Source organism: Podarcis muralis, chromosome 1, assembly GCF_964188315.1.
Source record: "Podarcis muralis chromosome 1, rPodMur119.hap1.1, whole genome shotgun sequence".
Lineage (NCBI taxonomy): Eukaryota > Metazoa > Chordata > Lepidosauria > Squamata > Lacertidae > Podarcis > Podarcis muralis.
In genome coordinates, this window is record NC_135655.1 from 81562708 (window position 1) to 81589389 (window position 26682).

At 43.9% G+C, this 26682-nt stretch overlaps 2 protein-coding genes across 9 annotated transcripts; one reads left to right on the top strand and one right to left on the bottom strand.

Moving 5' to 3' along the window:
* Window positions 1–12781: 12781 nt before the first annotated feature.
* SELENOH (selenoprotein H) lies at window positions 12782–25960 on the bottom strand. 8 transcript variants are annotated; one of them, XR_013393923.1, is made up of 7 exons: window positions 25689–25960; window positions 25528–25590; window positions 24637–24792; window positions 23424–23569; window positions 21704–21832; window positions 15970–16468; window positions 12782–14806 (listed from the first exon to the last, which is right to left on the bottom strand). XR_013393923.1 is itself a non-coding variant. In XM_028738311.2 (6 exons), exons 2-5 carry the CDS (start codon window positions 25551–25553, stop codon window positions 21732–21734), a joined length of 429 nt encoding a protein of 142 aa, XP_028594144.2. In that variant the 5' UTR covers window positions 25554–25590; window positions 25689–25960; the 3' UTR covers window positions 15657–16468; window positions 21704–21731. The 8 variants fall into 8 exon arrangements, 7 of the variants coding, with proteins under 7 accessions (XP_028594144.2, XP_028594133.2, XP_028594123.2 ...); XM_028738311.2 differs by lacking the exon at window positions 12782–14806 and having other exon boundaries at window positions 15657–16468; XM_028738300.2 differs by lacking the exons at window positions 12782–14806; window positions 15970–16468 and adding an exon at window positions 20891–21110 and having other exon boundaries at window positions 25689–25959.
* On the top strand, window positions 14693–18616 carry BTBD18 (BTB domain containing 18). Its single transcript, XM_028738251.2, has 2 exons — window positions 14693–14819; window positions 15995–18616. Exons 1-2 carry the CDS (start codon window positions 14693–14695, stop codon window positions 18010–18012), a joined length of 2145 nt encoding a protein of 714 aa, XP_028594084.2. The 3' UTR covers window positions 18013–18616.
* Window positions 25961–26682: the final 722 nt, after the last annotated feature.

The window sequence follows — 26682 nt, forward strand, 5'->3', positions numbered from 1 at the left end:
TTAGGGTTTATACACGTCAGTTTTTCCGTGCTGGACTTACTAGTGCTGCAAGTACTCCGTATCACTACTGTGCCTTCTGTAGTTGCTTGGTCATGAGCAGAAGCAACACTGAATGTGCTCAGAGGCATATTTTATAGTTAGGTGATCTCTGATTTTTGTATGGTTTTTGTTTGTAGTTTTACTTATGATGACTGTAATCTGCTTTGCTTTTTTATGAGTAGCAATATATAAATATTTTGTTATAAATGAATACATCAGTTTGTAATATTCTTATTTCAACACACACTGGATATTGCGCCAATGTCATAGTCATGAATTTCTCAAACCATCTTAATGAAGCTTTGTCTTGTTTTACATTTCCTAGTACTGTGACATATCTGAAGCACAATGACTATGTATATGGGGAAACAGACAGAAGCATCTTCTTCTTTGAAGTATCACTCCAGCAGCTCAGAAAAACAGGAAACTTCATCAAGTTTGCAAACTTTCTTACTGTGAAATTTCAATTTTGTAATACTTGTTTAGTTTCTGAGAGCAGGGGGAGTGAAGTGGCATGCTACATCTATTGTTACCATATGTTTCTTATTGTTATTTACAGGAAATACACCTAGCTTGTTATAATTCTTTGCTGTGTAGAATAAACTTTGTCCCAACAGATTGTGATGCTTGCATTCTCCAAAACCGGATTAGGAGTATATAATATTGGTAATACAGAGTGGGTTCAATAGTTAGTAGCCCATATTTCACAGATACCTATCTGTGTACATATATAGAATAATAGAACGGGGTGAAAGGGACCCCAAGGCTCATATATTTTACACTGCTTGCTGGGGCCTTGACAAATAATCAGAATTCTCCAAGGCAGTGCATTCAGTGATCACGTGAAACTGTGGCTGCAACATCTAGCTACATTTTGGACATAATCAAATCATAACAACTACCGTATTTTTTGCTCTATAAGACTCACTTTTTCCCTCCTAAAAAGTAAGGGGAAATGTGTGTGCGTCTTATGGAGTGAATGCAGGCTATCCCAGAAGCCAGAACAGCAAGAGGGATTGCTGCTTTCGCTGCGCAGCGATCCCTCTTGTTGTTCTGGGTTCTGAGATTCAGATAATTTTTTTCCTTGTTTTTCTCCTCCAAAAACTAGGTGCGTCTTATGGCCTGGTGCGTCTTATAGAGCGAAAAATACGGTATCTAACTAAGTTATACTCAGAATACACTCATTGAAATGAAAGGGCCTAACTTGTTCATGCCCATTATTATTAGCAGATCTACTTTGAGTAGAACTAACATTGGCTACAACTTAATGTATTACAATCACCAGGCTATAGTTAAACTTGGGGTGGCTACAGATGACCTTTTATCAAGTAGTCAAATGGGAATACCATCACCTGTCCATGCACTGAGACAATGGCAGCTGATCTGGAGTGTGTGGCACTGGGAGTTTGCTAAAATTCCTTTCACCACATCGCTGCCAGATGCCAAAAATTGGCTCCCTGCATGACTGAATACTACACACACTGCATAGAAGCCACTACCATATGGTAAACAGCTTTATCCCATAATATATCCAGACGGACTAGTTAGCTAGTTGTTTTGCTCTTCGTTTTGCTCTGGGACACATGCTACAGTTTTGTGGTTACTTTCATAGAATTTAAGTTGCCCAGCTTGGCTTTCCATCATGTACCGTACCCACTTTGAGACCTGTATAACCATTGCGAATCAAAAATCAATCGTGGTAGCACAGTTCACCTTTCTACCTTTATGAGAAAACAGTCAAACTATGTAGCAACCACTAATGGCCATAAAGAATTTAGACGACAATGTTCTGCAATCCTTGCCTCAGGGGGTAACGAGCAAGGAAGTGCGCCACCTTTTGGATCATCTGTGCCACTTCAGCGCATAGTTTTCCTCATTTGAGTGTTGACTTTGTCCATACTTAACCTTTGGAATCAGAGACACTCTTAGGTACATACAGAATGTACACGTCAGTGCAGATATATAAGGTCAGATGAGCAACCAAATTTGTTGCAAGCGCTTACTATGGGCACAGTAGAAGTGTGTGATATGAAGAATCGACACTCTCCTGGTGAGAAAAGAGTGCTCATAAATTTGATGTGACTGCTCTTGTTATGATCACACAAGGTAGCTTAAACTACTAATTAAGTAGGAAAAATCGCATGATCTGCTCTTGTATCTTTGCTAACCAGAAATCAACAGGTGAAGCTGTTCGCAGGGCCTGAGGTGGCCCTGGTTTACAAAGCCCCGTACAGCTTTGGACTAGGATATCTGAAAAGGATATATACCCCTTATATAGCCAGCCAATCCCTAAATTCTACAGGAGAGCACCTCCTGCTGCTATATCACTGAGAAGTCCATTATTGGAACGCCTTCCTATGATATATCAAACAGGTGCCATCTTTACTGTCTTCTGTCTTTTCAATGGCTGTTGTATCGCTTCATCAATCAATCTTTATTGCAGTCAAAGACCAGACAGCAAAATTAACAACAAAGCAATATATATTACATCAGCACCAAGGGGCGGACACAGTACATTGAAATTTCCTCTACACTTATTTGCATTAAAAGTAGCACTCCTCAATGGCTGTTGAAGACCTTCCTTTCCCAGCAAGCCGTTTAAGTGGAATTTTTTTTAACCCAGTCTGCATCTGAATTTAAATGTGTTTTTTGGGAATTTTTGGAGCAAGAAGGAGACAAACTGAAATTGCAGAGTTTTGAGAAATTAAAAGATAAAGTGCGAGACTGGCTTCATTATTATCAAATAAGAGAGGTATATAATTTGGACAAAAAAATTGGCTTCCAGGTGGAAAAATCAAAGTTGGAAACAGAACTGTTAGAACCCAAAACTAAGATACTTTCAAGAATGTATAACTTGCTGTTAAAATGGAACACCCAGGATGAAACGGTTAAATCTGCTATGATTAAATGGGCACAAGATGTTGGACATAATATTATGTTTGCTGACTGGGAACAGTTGTGGACCACAGGTATGAAATTTACGGCATGTAATGCCCTAAGAGAGAATATTATGAAAATGATATACAGGTGGTACATGACACCAGTCAAGCTTGCAAAAATCTATCATTTGCCCGATAATAAATGTTGGAAGTGTAAGGAAACTGAAGGTACATTCTTTCACCTTTGGTGGACGTGCCCAAAGATCAAGGCTTTCTGGGAGATGATCTATAATGAAATGAAAAAGGTATTTAAATATACCTTCCTGAAGAAACCAGAGGCCTTCCTCTTGGGCATAGTCGGCCAATTGGTGTCAAAGAAGGATAGAACTTTTTTTATGTATGCAACAACAGCAGCAAGAATACTGATCGCAAAGTATTGGAAGACACAAGAAATACCCACACTGGAAGAGTGGCAGACAAAGGTGTTTGACTACATGGAATTGGCAGAAATGACTGGCAGAATCCGAGACCTGGGAGAAGAGTCGGTGGAAGAAGATTGGAAGAAATTTAAAGACTATTTGCAGAAATACTGTAAAATTAATGAATGTTAAAATGATGTTGGATTGAAAACAAGTGGTATTGGTAACAAGATTAATAAGAATATGTAAATACGGAATGATAATGGATGAAAACATATTGTTATAATAGGTTAAGATCTAAAGTTAAGATTAATGAAAGAGGGTAAGGATTTGCTGAATCGATTATATAAATGGGAATACAAAAAGGGGAGGTGTGAGGAAGTCAAGAAAATAAGCAAACGAGTTTATAGATATTGAAAACTGGATTTGTTTTTAAACCTTTTTTCTTAGCTATTTTGTTTTTTGTATGTATTTTCTATGCATTTTTTAAAATAATATCTGTATTTTTCTCTTTCTCTTTTTTCTATTTTTGATCCTTTTTTTTTTTAATTCTTGTAACATCTCTGCTATAAAAAAGACACTGGACCACCCTTCAAATCATCTGATGAAATCCCGACAATAGGTGATTGACAGTTGGGTGGTGGAGGAAGATAGCAAGTAGGATTGAACTCTCCATGCATCACTTGATGAGCAGACAGTTCAGTGTCATTTGCTGCAGTTTTGGGGTGAATGAGTTCCCTGCAGGGGATTCCCTCATGAACGCAAACTGAGCAGAATTGAACCTTTCACTCACCAGCTGATGGGCAGACTGCTCAGTCCTGTTTTCCGCAGGCTTTAAGTTCGTGAACCAGACTTTGGGTACTGCCACCTCTTTATGTTTATTTATTTTTTTTCAAAATCACATCTGAAGTCTTCTATCTTCTAGCTTCTTCCTGTTCCATTTGGACTAAAATGTTTCCTATTTCTTTTGAGGTCTGAGCTTTGTTAACACTGCAATCAGATTGGGTATTGCTGGCCATTTCTGAGTATAACCACCTCTAGTATATTCCCACGGGGAAGCCACAAAAGGGATGTGATAGTGTGAGTTGCTTGGCTCTCATGCCGTTGACTCATGGAGCTGCTGTTATGAATACAGTAACACATGTCCAGATTGCAGGCCACCTCTTCTTTCTTTCAAAACTTTCCAAATATATGGTTAAATCAGGATGTGATATTGAGCACATACACCCTTGCATAATACCCTAATGCATGAAAAGATGTGTGAGTCACTTCTACTTTCTCTATCACCCTTCCTTGTAATTTGCAAGCTGGCCTTTATGATGGCTGACCTTTTGAAAACAGGGAAGGGGAACTCATAGCCCTCCAAGATAGTTTTGGATTGCAACTCCTATCAGCCCCTGCCAGCATAGCTATTGGGCCGGGATGATGGGAGCTGTAGCTTAGAAACATTTAAAGGGCCACAGGTTTCCTAGCCCGGTATGATAATCTAAGTCAGGCTTCCTCAGCCTCGGCCCTCCAGATGTTTTTGGCCTACAACTCCCATGATCCCTAGCTAGCAGGACTAGTGGTCAGGGATGATGGGAATTGTAGTCTTAAAACATCTGGAGGGCCGAGGTTCAGGAAGCCTGATCTAAGTGTAGCCTATACTCTGGCCACTCTGATTTCACTGCCATTCTTGTAATGTGAGGCAGCAGAAAGTAAATATCACTGAATGATGTAAACATGCATGTATTAACATATTAATACGTATGTACTAACATATTTTACCCTGTACCTGCTATTCCAAAATATCTTCAAGATGGCTAAGAACAATATCAATAAAAAAGTAATATTAAAAAATATTATACAATAAATATATCCAGCATCTCAAAACATAACTGAGTATGTGACATAAACCTAAACAGTGACATAAGCATAACTAGGGAATGAAACCATATTGGTTATTCTGGAATACCACACACAGAAGAGTCTGGATTTTTATTCATTTTATTTCACGTTTTCAGGTCATAATATAAAGCAGGAGAGAGGGACATTATATATTAGATGAGATGAGAAGTAAAGCAAAATTAATTAAGCATAAATCAGTGAGAATCAATTTCATTAAAACTTGTCAGTTGACTCAATGAATAAAATAATGACTAAGTACAGCCCATAACTTTACACAGCTAAGCTTAAAATTCCATTATACCAATTACAATTTTTATAAGTAACTATTAATCATAACGAATACATTAAAATTAAAATCTTTGAAATAATCAACCTTCTCCAGCAGAGCTATTTACCTTACAAATTTGCCTTATAAAATCTTGCTTGTACATTGGTTAGTGCCATTTCTGAAGGTAACGACTTTTCACGATATCTTGATATCCTCATTAAAAAGCAATATATTGACACATCAACCATTTTTATAAACAGACCAACAGCAGAACAGTTACAAATGATTAATCTTCGCCCAATGTGGTATAAATTAAATGAAATCACAAAAAGTGAAAAAATAATCTGTTCTATTTTAGTGTTTATTCAAGAGGTGGCCCCCTTGCTTCAGATTATTTGATCAATTAGTGTGGCACAATATTTGATAAAAGTGAAAATGAACGGGAAGAAAAAACTTCAGGACCTAGGCTGGCATCAGTACCTGGCATCCTTGGGTAGCAGTCATATCACTACTGATGTTTACACTGTTCCAACTCCCTTAATTGGGGTGGGGGTGGGGATGCTCCAAGCAGCCCCAAGTGGCTGGACCTAGCCACCCTGTTCATTTCCCATAATGCACCTGATCTAGCATCATTCTGGGGCACTGTGGTAAACTAGGGAGTAGCTGGACACATCCATCAGGTGCTGCTTGGTGCACTGTCACAGCAGCCAGCTATGTCCACAATGGAAAAGGGGACCAACAGTGGACATATTGTCCAGAGGCACCTCAAAGCTGGATCTGGCCGTTTAGGACAATATCACAAATTATGTATGAGGAGTACATGCAGTGTTTCCTATAAGATGTGATGCAAGTACACATTTGAAGCTAGCTTTTCAGATACACACACATGGGCACAGCCAGGATTTTTGTTGGGGGGGGCAGGACTTTTGTTGGGGGGCAAAACCGAAGTGATTGGTCAGTTAGTTAAGTATTTCTATTGTTTTACTTGACTGGGGGGCAGCTGCCCCCCTGGCTATGCCCATGTACACACACTGAAACAAAGAGGTATGCTCAGTTCACCAATGTACTGTATTCACTAATCTGCAATATGGGAAACAGCCCTGAACTACCCAGTTATTACTGCCTAAGTTGCATTCCTATTCTCTGCAGAGAGGCATCTAAACCCATGTATTCCAGTGGGCTCCTTATACTTGCATCTGCAAAGCAATGGACCGAGAGTCTGTTGGGCGTTCTCTACAACTCCTTTCTTCCTGGACTCGAGTCCTGCATGCATACCTAGAGATTAGCTCAGTGCAACAATTGTTTAGCTGGCAGTCATAAACTCTCATTAAACTGGATGATATCCTGGGTAGTACAGGCTAGGAGGAAATGAATACCTAATGATTTTTATACTCAGTGGAAAGCATTTGCCATTAGCTTAAAGGAAGAAAAGTATGAGGAAATCATGTCACCTTTGTATCACATCTCTCATTCATGGATAAACTAAAGGAAAGCCCCTTCCCCCAAAGACAGAGTATATTAAATGTAAGGAATTCAAATCCCTAAGAACACATCCCTGAGTGTGTGAGACTCCTAAGATTCTTCATAAGCTTCCATTGTGTTTTCGCCATGCAACCTTATGCATGTCTACTCATAAGTAAATCCCACTGTGCTCAACAGGGCTTGCTTACTAGCAAGTGTGTTTATGATGGCAGCCTGAATGCAGCAATACATTAAGGAGAGTGCCCTTGTAAATCTGATGGACATTCCTTTCTTCTCCCTCCAGGGTTGGACAGGTGGGGCGGTAGTCCTGCCTGACAAGCACATGGCTGTCTCTTCACGATGCAACTTCTGACCTACTCTTTTGAATGAAGGCAGGTGGAGTCAAACAACTGGCAACTCCGGGGCCTCATCCAGCCTCTTTGGCTCATCGGTTATCAGTGCAACTCCCCCAACCCTTGGCTAGAAGCAGGCATTTCTGGCAGCCGTGAAGGAGAGAAAGAGGCAGCGAGAGGAAGGACAGGCGCCAGCGGGTGGGTCGTGGCCAATAATTGGGAGTAAGAGAATAATGGCGGGCCCTTGAAAGAAACTGGAAGGAAGCTCTGCGTGTGTGACTCCGCTTCTGCTCCCCTTCCCACGTTCCGTGCCATGCTTGCCCAAACTTTGGAAGCACAACAACCCCATAACCAGGCGCAGCTCAAAGTGCCTTGGCAACCTCCGCACCCCGTTCCTTATTTATTAAGGGGGGGTCTATATGTTTAAGGACCTCGTTTCGTCCTGCCGAAAGCCGGCCCCGCCCACCCAGGGGCCCTCAGCCAATGAAAGGGCTGCTTCTGCCACTCGGCGCCCTTTTTTGCAGGGAGCCTCGCGCGGGCGGCGTGGCGCGAGGAAGGCAGCTCCTGCCGGGAAGCGGCTCCCACCGGCTGCTCCAGCGCCACGCCGAAGCGCCGCCCCTGGCCGAGAGGCCCCGACTGCGGACGGGCACCCGCCGGTGGCAGCTCCTGCCGCGGAGGAAGGGGCCGGGCGGCTCCCCGGGGAGTCCAGGGCAGACGCCCCTGAGGGCTCTCTGCCTTTTTCCGCGGGCCTAGGGTGGGGCGTCGAGGGGGGAAGCGAGTCGACGTTTCCTCAGGGACGGGAGGCTCTCGACGGTTGGTTTGTAGGTTTCTTCTTCTGTTTGATACTAATATGTACCTGCCACTCTTGATGGAAGTTGGTTCCTCGTGGCGTCTTCTTTACCGGTTTGGGATATACCTTTAAAAAGGCACATTTCCAAGCGCGGTCTTCCCCTTGAATAATTCTGGGCCCCGCAGATTAAGGCTTGCTGGGACTACAGGCCCCAGAATTCTTTAAGCGGTGGGGAAACGGGCTTCAGAGGTGTGGGGCGTCTGCCGCCCTCGTTGGCTTGAAGGCCCAAGGCGGTGGAAAGGTGAAATACATTTTTAATACACAGCAGTGTACCAAAAATATCGCCACTTGACATGTAGAATTACAATGAAATAAAACCAGCTACTACTGGCCTGGGGGGTAAAACAGTTTAAAATTATCTGTTTAGGATAGTTTCAAATGAAACTGGTATCCTAAATAGAAGCTGAATGAAGCTTTTGGGGTAGAAAATTAGCTGCTGTTCCTTTTCTGATGGTCACTTGTTTTTGGTGAGTGGGTAAAAAGCTTACTTGCAGAACGAGGGCTTTTGCCTTAATTTTGGCACACAGGTGCAGGTAGATACTTGCCCTGTTGAATTTTGGCCTGTTAGCTGTTAAAGACATTGGAACTCTACCCAGAACAACAATTAGGGTGTGTACTCAAGATCGCTTGCAGTATAGTCCTATGCATGTCTACCCAGAAATAACTTGCATTGAGGGAAGTGGGATTTACTCCTAGGTACGTTTGTAAAGTAGTAACCAATCTATACTAAGGCTGAAATTCTAAACACAGTTTAGCAGTTCCCTTGTTCTCATAATCAGGATTGGAGCAAAGGTAGATTTTGGTTACCCTTTGATGTGTATTTGTTTAAAGCTGAGGATTCTGCTTCACATTGGTGTTTGTGTGGTGCCATGGGGAGAAAGAGCAGGTATTTTGCATGAATGCAGAGTCAAAGGGTGTGATCTTGTTAGGAGTTGAGTATTAGGCATACTAATATGTACTCAAATCCCTCCATGTGGAAGTTTCTCAGCTGGGGCTGGGTTGCTGCTTTCCTGTCTGCCTTAAGTTATATACATAATCCACAATAAGATTAAAGAACATAAATATCCTTTCTCTTTAAAACACAATGATAATCAGCAAGATTCCAGCTAAAATAGCTGTAAGATCCACAACAGTAAGATCCACCTACATGTCTACAAGAGTAAAAATGTTTTCATCTGGCACCAAAAAGTTATCAGTGTTGGCACTAGGAAAGCTTTCCTTGGTTGGGGATATGATTCCACAAGGTTGCCACCAAAATCAGCTAGTTCTCTTGGTACCACCCTCTGGACTTCTGAAGGAGACACACAGAGAATGTGTGACTTGAGCTGTGTAAGTGTAAAACTAGCACCTAGATCATGGGTAGGCAAACTAAGGCCTGGGGGCGGATCCGGCCCAATAGCCTTCTAAATCCAGCCCGCGGACGCTCCAGGAATCAGCGTGTTTTTACATGAGTAGAATGTGTCCTTTTATTTAAAATGCATCTCTGGGTTATTTGTGGGGCACAGAAATTCATTCATTCCCCCCCCCCCATATAGTCCAGCCCTCCACAAGGTCTGAGGGACAGTGGACTGGCCCCCTGCTTAAAAAGTTTGCTGACCCCTGTCCTAGATCTACATAATGGCTTATGAAAAGATAGGAGATGGCAAAGTTCTGGTTTCCCCAATTGAGAAAGGATATTGTGGCACCGGATAGCTCAACTGGTAGAACATGAGACTCTTAATCTCAGGGTCGTGGTTTGTGCCCCATGTTGGGCAAAAGTTTCCTGCATTGCAAGTTGGGTTTGATGACTTTCATGGTCCCTCCCAACTCTGATTCTATGGAGAAGTTGCATGAAAGCACAGCCCAAACGACCATGGGAGTGGAGCACCTTCCTTATGAAGAAAAGTTACAATATTTGGGGATTTTAGTTTTGAAGTAAGAAATGATGTAGTCAGCTGTGACAGGTCTATAACATTATTGCTAAGGGAGAGAAAGTGGATTTAGAAGTTTTTATTCCTTTTACATAACAGAGCATTGTAGAATCAGAGTATCAGCTCATAACATCAGCAATATACCATGACTGTTAGCAGCTGATGAAACTGGCAGATGATGCAGGATTGGCAAAAGAGCCTTATTTCACGTGGTGCACAATTAGTGTATAGAATTTATTGCTATAAAATGAGGTAGCGACTAGTTTAGATGGCTTTAAAAGGGGATTAGAAAACTGGATGAGATTTCCTTTGGCTACTAGTAATAATAGCTATATGTGTGTGTGCGCGCGCACACCCACCCTGTGGTTCAGAAGCAAGTATTATGCTACTGAACGCTGTTGCTGGGTAGCAGCAAGAGGAGAGAGATACTGTTGTCATGTCCTGCTTCAGTTTCCAGAGGCATCTAGTTGGCCACTGTTGAAGAAAGAAATACTTCAAGAAGGCATATTTGTATCATACTGGTCTTTTAAATCTTGGATGTAGGACCAACATCCACCAGCTGATGTTCTTTTGCATGCAAACTAAATAACGGGTTACCAGTTGAGGTTGCTGCAGGAGGATCAGTGCTGATATACAGCTGGGAGTAACATAGTAAGGCATATTAAGAGAGACATTTTCTGTGAAAGGTGATCCATTTACAACTGGGGCAACTTCTGATGACTTAAAGGAACAGAGAATTTCTGATGACTAATGCTTCAGATTAAGATACTCATCAGTTTGAAAAATGGTTTGTTTTTGGCTTAATTTGATGTCATATGGAGACTGTAACAAAATTTGATGTGTTTTGTTTTTTGCAAACTTTTTTTCTGATTTCCACTTGAAATATTATGCTTTTATACAGTTTAAAGAGTGATTTCCCTCCCTTATTTACCATTTTTTATAAATTCCTGTCCTTTGTGGAAATGGTGAATTCTTAGCCACAAGACCAAATAACACTGGTCTCGAAAGACCTACATTGGCTCCCAGTAAGTTTCTGAGCACAATTCAGTTTGTGCTGACCTTTAAAGCCCTAGTGTTGGTGCTGACCTTTAAAGCCCTAAACGGCCTTGGTCCTGTATACCTGAAGGAGCGTCTTCACTCCCATCGTTCAGCCCGGACACTGAGGTCCAGCTCCGAGGGCCTTCTGGCAGTTCCCTCACTGCGAGAAGCAAAGTTACAGGGAACCAGGCAGAGGGCCTTCTTGGTAGTGGGGCCCAGCCTGTGGAACACCCTCCCATCAGATGTCAAAGAAATCAACAACTATTCAACTTTTGAAGACATCTGAAGGCAGCCCTGTTTAGGGAAGCTTTTAATATATGATGAATTACTGTATTTTAATGTTTTGTTGGAAGCTGCCCAGAGTGGCTGGGGAATTATTATTACTATACAGTGGTGCCTCGCAAGACGAAATTAATTCGTTCCGCAAGTCTCTTCGTCTTGCGAGTTTTTCGTCTTGCGATGCACGGTTTCCCATAGGAATGCATTGAAAATCAATTAATGCGTTCCTAGGGAAACCGCCTTCAGACCAGGTCCGGGGACAGTCTGTCCCCGGACCTCTTCTGAAGGCTGGGGGGGGGGGGGACAAGGGCTTTTCTTCCCACCCCCAGCATTTTAAAAAACCCCGGGACAGCGGAGGACTTCTCCGCTGTCCGGGGCGATCTTAAAATGCTGGCGGGCGGCATTTTAAAATCGCCCCGGGACAGCGGAGGACTTCTCCGCTGTCCGGGGCGATTTAAAAGCCCCTGGGAAGGCAGGCAGGGGGGACAAAGACTTTTTCTCCCCGCCCGCCTTCAGAAGAGGTCCTGGACCTCTTCTGAAGGCGGGCGGGGGGCGAAAGTCTTTGCTCCCCCCGCCTGCCTTCAAAAGCCCTCCGGGACAGGCAGGCAGGGGGGAGCAAAGACTTTCGCCCCCCGCCTGCCTTCAGAAGAGGTCCAGGACCTCTTCTGAAGGCGGGCGGGGGGCGAAAGTCTTTGCTCCCCCCCGCCTGCCTTCAAAAGCCGTCCGGGACAGCGGAGAAACACGCTGCGTTTCTCCGCTCTCCCGGGAAGGCAGGCAGGGGGGAACAAAGACTTTCGCCCCCCGCCCGCCTTCAGAAGGTGTTCCCTCCCCGCCGCCCGGCTTCGGAGCATCGTTCCGAAGCCCGGCGGCGGCGGGAGGTGTTCCCGCCCCACCGCCCGGCTTCGGAGGAGCCTTCCGAAGCCCAGCGGCGGCGGGAGGAGGTGTTCCCGCCCCGCCGCCAGGCTTCGGAGGAGGTCCGAGGACAGTGGGGAAGACGCGCTGCGCTTCCCCGCTGTCCCGGATATTTCCCTATGGGCTGTCGTCTTGCGAAGCAAGCCCATAGGGAAATTCGTCTTGCGAAGCGCCTCCAAAACGGAAAACCCTTTCGTCTAGCGGGTTTTCCGTCTTGCGAGGTGTTCGTCTTGCGAGGTACCACTGTATTATATATACCTTGTTTACTGTAATCTGGCAAAACAGGTTTATTGTTTTGTTAATTAAATTCTCAGGTGTGTTTTTTTTGCTCTTGTTCCAGTGTAAAATGTATGCTATACCGAAACAGCAAGGAATAATATATTTTTAAATAAGGGGTTAGGCGATCCACAAGTCCAAATTTACTTGGTATAGTGACCCATTGTTTTATTATCAAATGAATTTTGGATGCCATGTCTTTGTCAGCCGTTGGTTTCATGCATTTTTATTTCAAGTTTGCCTATTTTATAACTGCTACTTGGGACACCCAAGTAAACGTTTACTTAATGCTGCTATTATGTGGAATTTGTTGCAATATTTATAAAAACTTCCAAAGTTATTCACAGTATTGTTTATGGGAATGTTAAGAACACCAGCCATCTGATTGCACAATATTGCTTCATAAGCTATAAAATGTTATTCTAGAAACATATGGTTACACAAGTAGTATTAAATACAATGGAGTATTAATATTTTTAATATTCACGATAAAGTTCATTTTAGCATGTAGCAGTGGTTTGTCTGAGCTTGTATTTGGCCAACAAGTTGGCCAGTGAGGCATTTGATGGTTGTCACACATGTACTAATGTATGTTCACATTAGTAGCTTGAAACTCAGTGAGGTCATTTGCATGGAGATGCCTTCATGTGATCTTTATGGCTTCCTTTCCCCTGCAACCCCTATGGAACTCCTGTGCATTATGCTTTCACCTTCTCTTCCATGCTCATCTGCACTTGTGTGATGACTACTAGTGTCTTTTCACATTGCAGTTTACTCTGTATCCAGTTTTCTAATTGGATGGCAGCTAGTCTGAGTAAAAACACGTCCAACAGCAGTATTTGTCAAGGAACAACAGGATTGATATAGATTGTGGCTAAGGTTGTGTGAATTCGGCTTCTGGAGTTAGCAGTGGGAGCGCATTGGATGTAGAGTAAGTGGTGATGTGAGCATACCCATAGTCTGATTATTATTATTATTTTATTTATTTCCCAAATATATTGCTTGATTGTAAGAAAACTACTCTAAACGGTTATTAATACATAGGGTATAGATATTATTTCTTATTTTGACTAAGCAAATGTCAAATCACCTTTGGCTTAACTATTAACTGATCTAGTTGGCTGGTCCAGTGCTTTTACAGGGAGCACCTTGTGGTGAACTTTCACCAGATCTGCCAGAGTGTGGTTCCCAAGTGTTAAAATGCATGACTGGAGCTTTTTTTCTAATGTTCAGGTACAAGTGTCTGTCCACACAGCAGTGTAATGTACCAACAGAACAAAAAGCTGTAAGTGGTATTCAAATCAGTTAAGGATTAAAAGCAGAAATTATTTGGGGTTTACTTATAAAGCTTGCAACCCACTTGAACAGGGTTTGCGACCACAGCCCACAGGTTGGGAAACACAGTTTTAAATGGTCCCTGAATTTTTGGGAGATCAGCACCCTCCCCCCACCCAAATGTAGATTTCAGACAGTGTTGGAATTTTTTCCATAGTAAGGTGCAATACACCTAACCCTGTAGACTGCTATGGAATGATAGAGTTCTGCTTAAAATCTATTAATATTTTAATTTTTGAACTGACTTGTTTACTGTGTATTTTAAAAATTGAAATTGACAACCTGTGTGTCCGAAGTCATTTGCCTCAGAATGGGGTATGAAAGGGTTTGCAGTATTGCTTGAGCAACTGATATGGTCAGTGTTGCAAGAGAGGAAGAACACAGGTATTAACAGTTCACAAGTTCTTCTACTTCATTCCTGACCATTTGGGCATATTGGAAAATCTTAAACACAATGTATTTATTCATTGAAGTAAAGCTAAAATAAGTCTTGTGGATTGCTGACAGTATGATGGGGGAAAGTGCTGCAGTTTAAGAATATTCTTTAGCAGAATTACCTGAAGGAAAACTTGCATAGCTGTATCTTGTGCCTCAGGCTGCAGTCTTATTTTCAAGCATTACCACTAATATTTTTAAATTTGTGCATGCTTTCTTAGGAGTCCCATTGAATTCATTGGGTCTTTCTTCCAAGATGACTTTAGGTTCATAGACCTTGATAGCTGCATCCTCAGAACTGTGTCTACCCCACAGAAATCTGGTGCCTGACAAAGTGGAAATTCTGCTGCCATGAGCCCTCCAGCTGCGAATCCCAAGATTCTGTATCGGAATTCCCGCCTTCTTCGTATGGTGTTCCTTCAGCTCCATCGGCAACAGAGAGCTGACTTATTTTGTGATGTTGTCCTACAAGCAGAAGGTAATACTTAAAGCTGGGAGGGTTTAAGTTAAGGGTGCTTTGCTTCCTAACAGAGTTGGAAACTCCCAGGTGCCTGGAAATTCCTGGCCAGCACTTCTGCTTTAAGGATCCAGCACCTAGAATTTTGACAGTGACTCCTAGAAATTTCAAGTATTTTTCAAGCTTAGACTGCATGGTTACCAAAAAGGAAACATCAGCAACAATTAATTAATGATGTTTATGACCTATTGGATGTGATAGATGCATAGCCTGTTCTCAGTGTCATAGGTCCCTTAGAAACTTAGGCAGCTTTCTTGCAATGAGTAGAACCCATTGGTCCATCTAACTCAATAGTGTCTAAACTTAACTAACAGCAGCCATGGATTGAAGGGACTTTTTGCATTCAAACCTGAGCCACCACTGGTTTTTCTCTCCCAAAGCAGCTGACATCAATTAAACTTGGTCTGCTGGTTACTGGATAGGTGTGCTTCCCTTCTGTTCTGCAGTCCCAGGACAGCTTAACTCTCCCATTGAAATCAAGGCTTTGCAGTGCTGAACTTCGGCTGGATTATGCCTAGAGTTCTTAACCATGTGCCTCTCCAGTGTAGTGGTGTTTTTATGATAGCAAATTGTTCTTTGTCTGTAAAATGCCTGCTCACAAACAAATGTGAGTACAAATCCACTGAGAACTTCTCCTAAGCAAACCCAGTTGAAACAAACAAGAGTATATGTGTACTGGGAAAAGTCTGTGTATGCTTATAAAAATGTATAGTACATCTTATGCTGTGAATTGCTTTTTGCTAGTGCTTAAGTGCCCTCAAAGCTGAGAGGGCAGAGAACAGGGTGAGCTAAAATAACTTATTTTTTTCCAACCATTCTGTTCTTTATTTTAATTGTATCATATCCAGAAGGAATTGTGAAAATAAGTTTAACAGTTTTAAATGAGCTGCTGAGACAGACTCATAAGCAGACTGATCGTAAAACTAAATGGTTTTATGCTGTAATATGCCTCAGTATGTAAGAATGATTAAACAGTACAGCTCTATAATTAGTCGTGAGATAACACTTGGGGAATCTCAAGAAAAAATGTTTATTTAGGGTCTGGAACACTTTGGGACCAACTTCTGTCCAGAGAGGGGCAAATATCTGGGTTTCTTTGTTGATACAGTACCTGCTAACAATTGTGTTGTTTGCAGGGGAAGCTGTTCCAGCTCACTGTTGCATTCTATCAGCCTGCAGCCCTTTCTTCACAGAGCGTTTGGAGCGAGAAATGCCCCCCAAAGGACACAAGGTGGTGCTAGAGATCCGGGGGCTGAAAATTGGGACTTTACGTAAGCTGGTGGATTTCCTCTACACCTCTGAGATGGAGGTGTCCCGGGAAGAAGCCCAGGATGTTCTTGCAGCTGCACGGCAGCTTCAGGTGTCAGAGCTGGAGTCACTTCATCTAGAGGGAGGAAAGTTGGTCAAAAAATCCCTGGGCCCTAGATTAAATCGGGATTGCCTACAGCTATCTAGTCCATTATCCATCCCAGAGTTAACGCTGTTGCAGTCTCCCCCTGCCTGCAGTGGTAGCTCTTTGACGTCATGGCTGTCTTCAAATATGCAGCACACCGTAGTGAATGTTCCATGCACCAAGGAAATGGATAACAATAGCAGCATTGTCCAGAAAGCTGTCAAGAAGGAAAAACCAGAAGCATTGATGAGTGTGAATGAAGACCAGATGCCTAAAGATCCAGCAGTTACTGCCGAGCCCCTTAGAACTAAAGTTAAAAAACGTCTTACAGGGATGGGAAAGAATATATTAGGCAATAATGAGCATGACAGTTTGCGGACACAGGATGGGCCTGGCGATAGCCAAACTACAACCAGCTTGCAAGAGTCAAAAAAGATTAAGCTCAGTCGCTCAAAGCTCCCCTCATCACCTTTGCCTGTACCATGTGCCATCAAAGACTCTAGCACTGTGGAATCCAGCAAACCCTCAAGGTCCAGCAGGCGTCACTGGAGGCAGAAAAGTCTTCCGATCAAAGATGAGCAGAAAGAAGCAGAAGATAGCCATTTGTATGGTTTCTGGAGCCCGCCTCTACCTCCAGAGGCTGCTAAGAGCAGAAAGCGCAACGCCAGTGAACCTTGCGTTAGCTGTCCCCAAAATGCAGGGCAGATTGGCCGGGTAAGGCTCAGAAAAGTTATCAATGGCAGCTGCTGGGAGGTGGTGCAGGAATCTCCCTCAGCTCAGGCCACCAGGCCAGCAAACACTATGTGTGCTCTGAAAGAGGAGGGCTCTCGATCTCCGCCCAGGTATCCTGAGCTGGCAGGAGTAGATGCACAACAGTCAGTCACCTCAACTAGAGGGCTGCCCACAAAAATGGAAAGTCCACCTGTTAATGAGAAGAACCTGGGAGAACAAGCTGAGAACAAGGTATCCTTGGAAGATGGAGACCCTTATAAATTGGATCTGTTTCTGCTAGACCATCTGACTGAGGATGTGCAGTATGACAAGCTGGTTTCAGCTGGTGAGTTGGAACACATGCTTGATATGTTTTTGGCAGATGATGGTGATGCTGTCGAGGAGCCTCAAGAGGCCACTATTCCAGAAGGCATGAATATTTTATGGCCTGCACCAGGAGCAAATGAGATTCCACTAGAATGTGCTGAAATTGAAAGAAAAGATATGTGCTCTCCAGAAGTCTCTGACTGTCCTCCGTGGGTCAAGACCAAAAACAGTCTCCTTAAAGGGGAACTGGAGGCTGTTGACATGAAGATCAGCCGAGAAACTCATGGCTCAGCAAATGGGAGACCCTTGCTAGACCCTGTTCCCAGCTACTTTCCATTTGTGAAGTCTGAAACCAGCAGTGACTGTTTCACCTGGTACAAACCAGCTTCTCCCCAACTGGATGATTGGACAGCTCAGCATCAACTGTCCCTGTCAGAGAATATGCCTGCAAACCTTGGTGATCCTTTGCCCATCACTTTGGCAGACAATGAAGACCGGGGTTTTTTGTCCTATGAAGTGGGTATCTCTGGTGTCGAAACACAGCTCCATGCTCAGACATTGCAGAAGAGCCCTTTGCAGCACCACTTGGGCTATAAGGTGCCTCCATGCTTGGAAGAGGAAGAGATAGATGTTGGTGGGGTAGATGAACTCTTGGTTAGCATCGAATGCGTCAGGCCAGATCCCTCTCCGGTGTCCGAAACAGAGGTGGATGTTGTGAACTAGTGAATGCAGACCATGGGAAGGAGTTGCCTTGACTACCCAGGGGCTGTGAGGGGTCAGGCCTGATGTCAAAGGTCTGCTGGTCAGGCTGAGAAGGGCCCACTGCTACCCTGCTCACCTCGGTGCCAATAGGATCCCATCGGGCATTGTTGCTGCTACTTGCTGCCATTGGCTCATTATCCCTCTCCCTGGATGCATTTATCCTGGAGGCAACAGCACTTGTGGTTAAAGGGGAGCCTCAAGCCTTTGGTGGGCAGCCGCTATGCCAAGTCTCCCAAAATGCAAAGTATGTGGGGACCTTGGGGGACATTCAGCGTTGTGACTGCCTGCTGCAGGCCAAAACTGAACTGAGACTTGGCTGAGACATCTTCCCAACTGAAAGCGGGAAGCCTGCATCTAGGGAAATGGGGGACGAGTGTGTGACACAGTAAGCAGCAACGCCACGCCTCATCCCCGTCACCTTTCTCTTGGGACCATCTGGACTGTTGGACTTCCTTGGTGTGGTGGTAATGGTGAGCTGCAGTGCACCCTTTAACTTGGCTCTCCCCTGGTTTTGCTTTCTTGCTTGCCCAGTGCAGTGCACTTCTGATTTCAGCCTGCCACCCCCTCCCTCATGGACACAAGTGACGATGTCAGCCTTCCTGTGACGCCTGCCAGGACAGAGAACTCAGCTGCTGAACTGAGCCTCCCCATTGCCAGGCTGCCCTGCTTGAAAAGGTGGAGAAGAAAAAACGTAACACACACTGCCATGAGAGGAGAGGAGGGTGCCTCAAAGTAGGGGCAGCATCACCATGTCAAGGTCTCATAAAAGTCTGGCCCTGTGTGGGATAGACTTCGGTGCCACACTTAAAATCCTTGATGGGGCTGCGGTAAACAAATACTGTACATTAGTAGTATCTTACAGTGCTTTTGGAGTGCTGAGGGGAAAGTGCGCCCCCCCCAGGAATTCCAAGTGGTAGGCGGGGTTATTTTACTATCATCACCCCCTCAGCCTTATCTAATCATGACTGTTATGTTTGTAACTCTGTTTTCTGTACAGTGCAGGCTGGCAGGATTCCTGGTCTGCTTTATAGGATAGGTAGAAGCTAGAAACTAAAAAACTGAAACACCTAGCAGTGGTTCTGTCAAAAAGTAAGGAAATGTTAATGGTGGAGAAAGTCCTTCTCATGCACTAAAACTGCACATGAGCACAGTCTGTTTCAGTTCTATTTATAGTAGGAGGGCCACCAGTTTCCCCCCCACCACCCCCAATAATGAAGGAGGGTATAGCTGCCCCAAGGTGAACAAAAAGGGCTTTCTAAATACACAGGAAGTGTGGCACTCACAATTCAGTGAACAAAGTCAGTTGTGCATTCTAGGGTAACCAGAGAGTGACTGTGTTCTCAGTGACTCAAACTTATAGTTTGTTTGTGGCTTTAATTTTTAATGGTAAGCAGCTAAAGCAACTTTTAGGCCTTGCTCCCTGCCCCAACCTCTTAAAACCCAATCTGGTGAACAGTTACACTAGCAGCACAACTTGGGAGTAGAAGGGACTTTACAACACTGGAGAAGACATGGGTGGTGGCCTACTGTTCCCACCAGCTGTGTGCACACATCAAACACTTTATCACAAAGGTCACACTGGAGCTAGAAACAGCAGCAGGACTTTTGCTGATGCCTCTCACTGCATCTGCTGTACTTTTGAGTGGGTGCTCTTTGGGCTGCACTGCAAAAGCTCGGGGCATTTATTGGAGCAGCTGCCTGGAAATGTTAAAAGCCCCTTCAAGGCTGTCTTTTCACTACTTCCGGTAGGACCGACCACTTTCACTGGCTATTAATGCTGGCTAACCGTCTGTGGAAGCTGATTTAGTAAACAGTTACATGCCCTGCTGATTTTATTTTATTTTGTACAGAGATGGCTCTCCAAAGTCTAATAACAGGTTAAATCACTTGTTTTACATTCAAACCATTTCCCTTGTTTACAGCTTATTCAAGGAGAGGTGTATTCAAGTGCAGTGACCCATGCCTCCATGACGCTGTGCCAACTACTTCCTTTTGATAGCCCAAAGCTCTCATTGTACAGAAAACAATCTGAAGAGTAGATGGCACAAAGGCCATAAGAAATGTTGAGTTGTGACTTTGTTCAATTAAAGTTCCTATACCCCCCCCCCCGAGTTGTCTTTATTTTGTTTAAACTTATGGCAGCTTATGGTTTAGTTGCAGCACTGGTAGAAAAGAAACAAATTGCACACAAGAAGCTTGTTAGAAACAGGATGAGGGAAAAGCTGATATTACGGAAGAATCATCATCTAGAAAGGAAGTTACTGCAGGATATATAGGCAGATCATGGCACCAGATTTGGTGCTTTCAGGCTAGAACAAAATGGAAAGAAAGGGCTCCAGAGATTTACAAATGACATCCTTTTTGCAGTTAATGAACGAGATAATAAAGCATGCTGAATGTTAAGGTAGTTTTGCAAAAACCCTGTGCAGTTGCACAGGATTGTGATAGCAGGGGCAAGTCCTTCTAGCTTCCAACACCTAATTCCAACACCACACTGATTTTTATGCTGCTTAAGGAAAGATAAGGGCTTCACTACTGAAGGGCAACTGCACAGGATCCAGAAGAACCACTTTTATTTAGGGGCTTGTCCACATTTATTGCTTACCCCATACTTTCTAAACACTGTTCTGTTTGCCCCATCGCTTTCCCCAGGAAAACCTGTTTAGTGCCAAATTGGAACAAACATCAATCTGCAGAAAACTCAATTGATAAGTGGAAGTGTAGATGGGGCCTTAGTGAAGCTGTAGCACATGCTGCACTAAGGTTTGTCTAGACAGGTGCTGTCCTGACTGAACAGAATTAAGAAATATATAAGAATTAAGAAAGTATAAGGCATGACAATAGTTAAAGCTTTACTGAAAAGCAATATATGCCCACCCCCAAATGACTAACAAAGCAAAACCGTAAAGGGGTCAGGAAACAAGCAGCTGGTATGTTTTTCCTTTCGTGGAGGAGGGGCAGCAGCTTCAGAGATGCGACTGGAGTTTCATTATATACCCCACTTAATCATATCCCATCATGGATGCTCCACCTCTCACACAGGACGAAGTGTTCATCAGCTGTGCTAGATGCAAGGACAGACAGCCATTAGCCACAGATCTTGCTCAGTAGAAAGCAAGCTAAGTATAAATTCATATACTATGCTGAGTAGCTTGGGGGGGGGGGCATGCTCTTGATTTCACTCCCATCCCTTTCTCAGGAGATGCCAGCACAGATGGATAGCACAGCTATGATCCAAGATTCCCAGAGCTGGTAGGGAGGGGGCACCCTTTTCCTCTCCCTTGCTGCCACCTCCACACCCATATGTAATTAGGCCAGTGGCTGTATACTGCCAACCTGTGCTGTAGGTGATAGTGTACAAGACTGATGGATGGATGAGCAGTCCTCGAAGTATGTGACTTAATGATGGGAGCAGTTAATTTGCCTTTCTTCCCAATTCATCCTCTACCCAGCCGGGGGGGGGGGGGGGGCACAACAACAGAGAGACCACAAAATAATGACTAGCTTTTAGTCCTATTTCTTGCTCCAGCCAGGCAGTAATCATTTAAAACTACACAGGAATTGGGGTGGTGGTGGTGGTGAGGCCAGCCCAATAAGGCACTGACATCCAGCAGATCTCAGAGAATACAGCTGCTACATTGTACAAACCTACCATTGGTAATCCTGCCCGGTTGTTGGCTTTATTCTAGGTTGCCCTTCAGCATTTCAACCACCTTGTTTGGTTCGGGAAACTTGAGCTTCCGTGGTGGCCCTTTCTTGAGGCCGCTCCATAACTCCACCTCTAAAAAACCCAATAAAGACAAAATCAATAAAGACAGAAGACAACTTGCCAGCAGCATTTGTATTGTGTTACTTCCAGTCAGCCACAAGCACGCAGCCAAGATGCCATGTCCCTCTGCTGGCTTGTAGGTAGGGTTGTGTGCATTCATTAAACTACTGGTTGCTCTCACAAATAACTGGACATAGCAGTAGCTGAGCAAGTTACATCTCCAGTTGCCCAAGATCTCACACGTTGAGCCAGTTCTACAGCTGAGCTTGTGTGTGGAGTGGTGGAAAGAGAAACCGAATCTAAAGGCGGGACGAATGGGTTAAAGCTCAATCAAAGAGCTGCTGTGTAGGTCTTGCCAAACGTTCAGCCCAGTGTCCTGCTCCAGTTCAGAGAAACCCTATGAACAAGGCTCCAGGTGATAACTGGAGCAGCTAATGGTGCTGGAAGTTGTGCAAGCCACCTCTGGAGAACTCCCAGTCTCTCTTGGCACTGCCTGCCCACTCATCTTCCAGCAGCAACTAGCTTCTTGGACTTGCATCAGCAAAGGGGAGTAAGGGATAAATAAGCAGGTAGAAAGCACAACAGAACTGGAAGGGGATCCTCAGAATATGGCTATGGTATCTGGTTGAAACCTCAGCTAGCCCAGCTTTGTGATATGCTAGAGAGAATGACCTGGAAGTAGGTAAGTCAGGGGTGGGGAACTGTGGCCTTCCAGATGTTGTTAAGACTTCAGCCACTCTGGCCCATGGTCTGGGATTATGGGTTTTAGCCCAGCAACATCTGGTGGGCATGGATTGTCCACATCTGGTTTCCTTTTTATGCCAGCACACCCACTCTCTGTACTGTGTCACTGTTGAAGGTTGGAGGAGTATTTACTGAATCCATCAAATCTAATAAACTGTCACAGGCACCACAAAATAACCATTTCACCTGGGGTGGGGGGTCTGGCAATGATTTGATCCTGCCACCAAACAGTTACAACATTATCAGACACATTCTGAAGCAGACCAAGACTACAGATAAAACATCTGACCACCTCACCCCACTCCCGAAACAGGCAACCCATCCTAACAAAAAACACACAACCCTCAAATTTAAAACTAATTAAAAATTAGGAGAAGCAGAGGATTAGGGTTGGTGCTAAGTGGTGCCCTCAGATGTCACACTAGGGATCCCAGCAATAAGATGTTCAGCTGCTGATGTTTCAGCCTCAAATTTCTAGTTATGTACATTCTGATGCGTACATACAGGGAACCACAGCTACTATTTATGGCCACACAGCCATCCCCCACCCCCAAATTCTATGGCACAAACCACAGCAGGGGAGAGATACAGAGTGTTTTCTGATTTGCAGTGGGATATGGAGAAAAGCACAAGGCAGCCTAATTGCTTTTTGTACTTGGGCACCCTTATGGCTTGGTGAGTGGATTTGTGAACATCCGGTCACACATATTCTAGGCAGATGAAAACTACACCAAGAACTCAGTGCCAAAGGTTTCTCTACCAAGCTATATTTGGGGCATCACTAACCCCAAATAGATACGGCAACTCCAGGAAGGTCCCTACTGTCTCTCACTGAAAAGCCTCCCTTGAAAGCACTTACTGGTGCCATCTTCTTTCCACAAAGCAACCTCAAAGCTATTCCTGCGCGGTTTCTCAGGGTTCACCATCACCACGATGTCAGGAAAGGTCTGGTGCAGTGCCTCGCTGACTGCATTGGCACTGCGCCCATAGACTCGTCAGCTTTTACTGTGGAATGAAGAAAAGCTTTCAGAGAACCACCTGAACTGTGATTTGAAAGTCTCTGTTGAACCCCACCAGTGTTCAGAGAGTTCAGCCCAAACTTCCCATTCCGTTTTCTACTTCATAGGAGAGATGAAGTATTTAGGGATGAGATTTCCTGTTCAAAAAAAGGGTTCTTACTAGAGCTGTGGCAATACTCAGTTAAACAATAATCAATTATAAATTTGGTGTATATATATTTAAAAAAACCACCTGTGATTAAATCTGCTGACCAATTAAACTTTTAATACTAGTTCTGATACCAGTTTGCTTGGTGCCTACTGTATTGTCACTTGCATCTGTAGATGCAATTTTAGTCATACCACATTTATAATTTTAGGGCGTTTATTTTTGTATGGACATTTGAATGGTATTACTCTTTTTTAAAACCATCCAGGGAATTGGATTCAAGGGTGATATAATAATTACTTATAAAGAAATAAGTAATCAGCCACAGATGGCTAACAACACCTAAAGAGTTATTTCCTCCCAGATGAAGAAAAAGGAGGAAATAATATTTCTCCACATACATTATTTAAAACAAAAGCAAAAAAGGTGTGCTCTTTCTTTTGGAAGCATTTCTCCCCTCAGATGCAAATGTATGTAGATTTAATCAATTAAAACTAAAATAATTAATAGACTTAAGGGTCGCATCCAATACCATCAATGTGCTAGCAGAAGGATCTTTTCATCAGCAGTTTTCTCTCTCTTTCAATGCTGGGCAACAGGTCTGCTGGTGGAACTGCCTCACATGAACAAAATGTCACAAAACTACCATTACTATTTCTGTCCTTAGGAATTGTATCTGCAGATGCAAGTTGTTCACTTATGGTACCTCTTATGCAAAAGGACCCACTATCAGAGCAAATTCAACACTGGCTCACTTTAGGATTGTGCTGGGTGCAACCCCAAGATTTCTTCTCTCAGGCAGCAGCCAGCTCTATCCAGGAATCCCTTCTAGAAAGCAAAATGCATGAAACAACCCATGGATACCGTCCTTAGTCAGATGATGCAAATAACATGCAGGTACACACCAATGCTCAATGATCACACGAAAGCCCAATTCTTCATCCTTCTTCGGTTTCTTGGGCGATTCCTCAGCAACATTCATCTCCACTCCTTCAGATGTTGCAGTCTTGGCCCGAGGTGCCTCTGCCTTCCTCTTCCTCCCTTTGGGGGCCATTCTACTACTAAAGCAAACACAGGAGGGTAGGAAAAATAATGCCCCACTTGCCCCACTGGACTGCACATCTCAATGCATGTGGCCGGCCTTCCTAAGAGGAACAGCCAAGAAGATGCAACTCCTTAGGTTTGCTTTTGCTGCCTTATACCAAATCAGATCATGATGCATCTAGCTCAGTATTGTCCAAAGGGAAGGATAGATCTACTGCATGCAAAATACTGCATGCATGCCTGCAAGTAAGTAAGTAAGCAAGCAAGCAAGCAAGCAAGCAAGCAAGCAAACTGAGCCTTTCTGCAAAAAACATTATAGTATCAATCCTGACAAAGTAAAATACCCTAATGCCATAAGGAGGACACTAGAAAGGCTTAAGAATTTAGAAATTGGGTTATCAAACCTCTTGCAAAACACAGGGAAATCTATGGAGGTTGATTTACGTGTACACACTTTCAAGCAAAGAGAATGCGAGCCTGTAAACCCAATATTCTTAAAAACCTTTTTAATTAGTTAGTTACACAGGGTGGGGTGGGGAGAAAGTGAAAAGCAGCCTTTACTGTACTTGCAAACCGCCCAGAGAACTTTTCTGTTAATGGGCGGCATATAAATACTGAAATTTAAAAGAAAAGTATTAGGAGAGCTGGTTATCCCGAAGAAACGAAGATAACGGCAGAAATAGACCCCCCCCCCCAAAAAAAAGGGCGCCAAAAAAATCCAACTAGAGGAGGAAAAAGCAACAGCAGTTAACCAGAGCGGCAGGCAGGATGAAGCCATCACAGCGTAGAAGCCAATTACCGTAGGAGAGAAGCGCCTACGAAGCAGGAGAGAAAGAAAACAGCACGTTGGAGAGACCCGAAACAAAAGTGATAAGAGAGCCAAATTGCAAAAAATCTGGATAGAGACTCCTACCCGTTGCACAAGCGTGCAATCTCCCCTGGCCTTTCTTCTTTCTTGCAAACGGCGCTCCTGCCCACGCGCAGCTTGAGGACGACAAAGGAAATTACACTGCGGCACCAACCACGTGCGCCGATGATGGGAGGGGAGACTGGGGAATATTAACGCTAAAGTCGGGAAAGTCACAAAGCACCAGTCTCCTAGCCGGCCAGTTCAGCAAATGGGGCGGCCTGTGAGGATGCCAGCCTTAGCTATCAAAACATTTTGTTATGATGAAAGAATAGCAATCGCTGGGCTTTTATCCGCCCCCCCCCGTTCAAAGAGGTTTTGCAAGGTGGTTGCTACCACTTACACAAGCCCCTCTGCAAATCGCGAGGAAGTTCTGCCGCAGCCAATCCCGGCTCGCTTCCGATGCAGGCTTCTAAGGTAGAGTCGCTGGTTTAGGATTTCGTTGCAATTCCCCGCTTAGTACTGATCGTGGGCAAGCAGATTCGTTTTCATGCGATGAAGCAGTGGAAACATCCGCTGCACCATGTTGGGTTGGTCCTTCTACAAAAGATCACTTAATGCGGATGATCCCTATGCATGAGTTTTAAATATAGAGGGTCCCCCCCTATCTATTCCGTTATGTTAATTGAAGGTATAAAAAGAGAGTGGCAGGGCGCAGGAAGTATTAGAGTTGAGTCATAAACGCCACTGTTTTGCACTGTTTCGAAGTCACATCGCTATTACCATATAAAGCTGGCTGTATATTCTAGTAAACAGGCATCAGCTAGGTATTGTAATAACTTCTGTCCGAGGTTTGCTGTTTAGCTCTCTCTCTTTCGCCTTAAAGAAAATGGGTTTCTTAAAACCAAATTCCCCAAACTCTCCCTATCTTCTAATGCAGTACTCTCTTGTGGCATGGCAGCAGGCAAAGGACAGATCCACACATTCACAGTACTCTCACACAACTGATCACATGGGAGTACAGTGGTACCTCAGGTTAAGTACTTAATTCGTTCCGGAG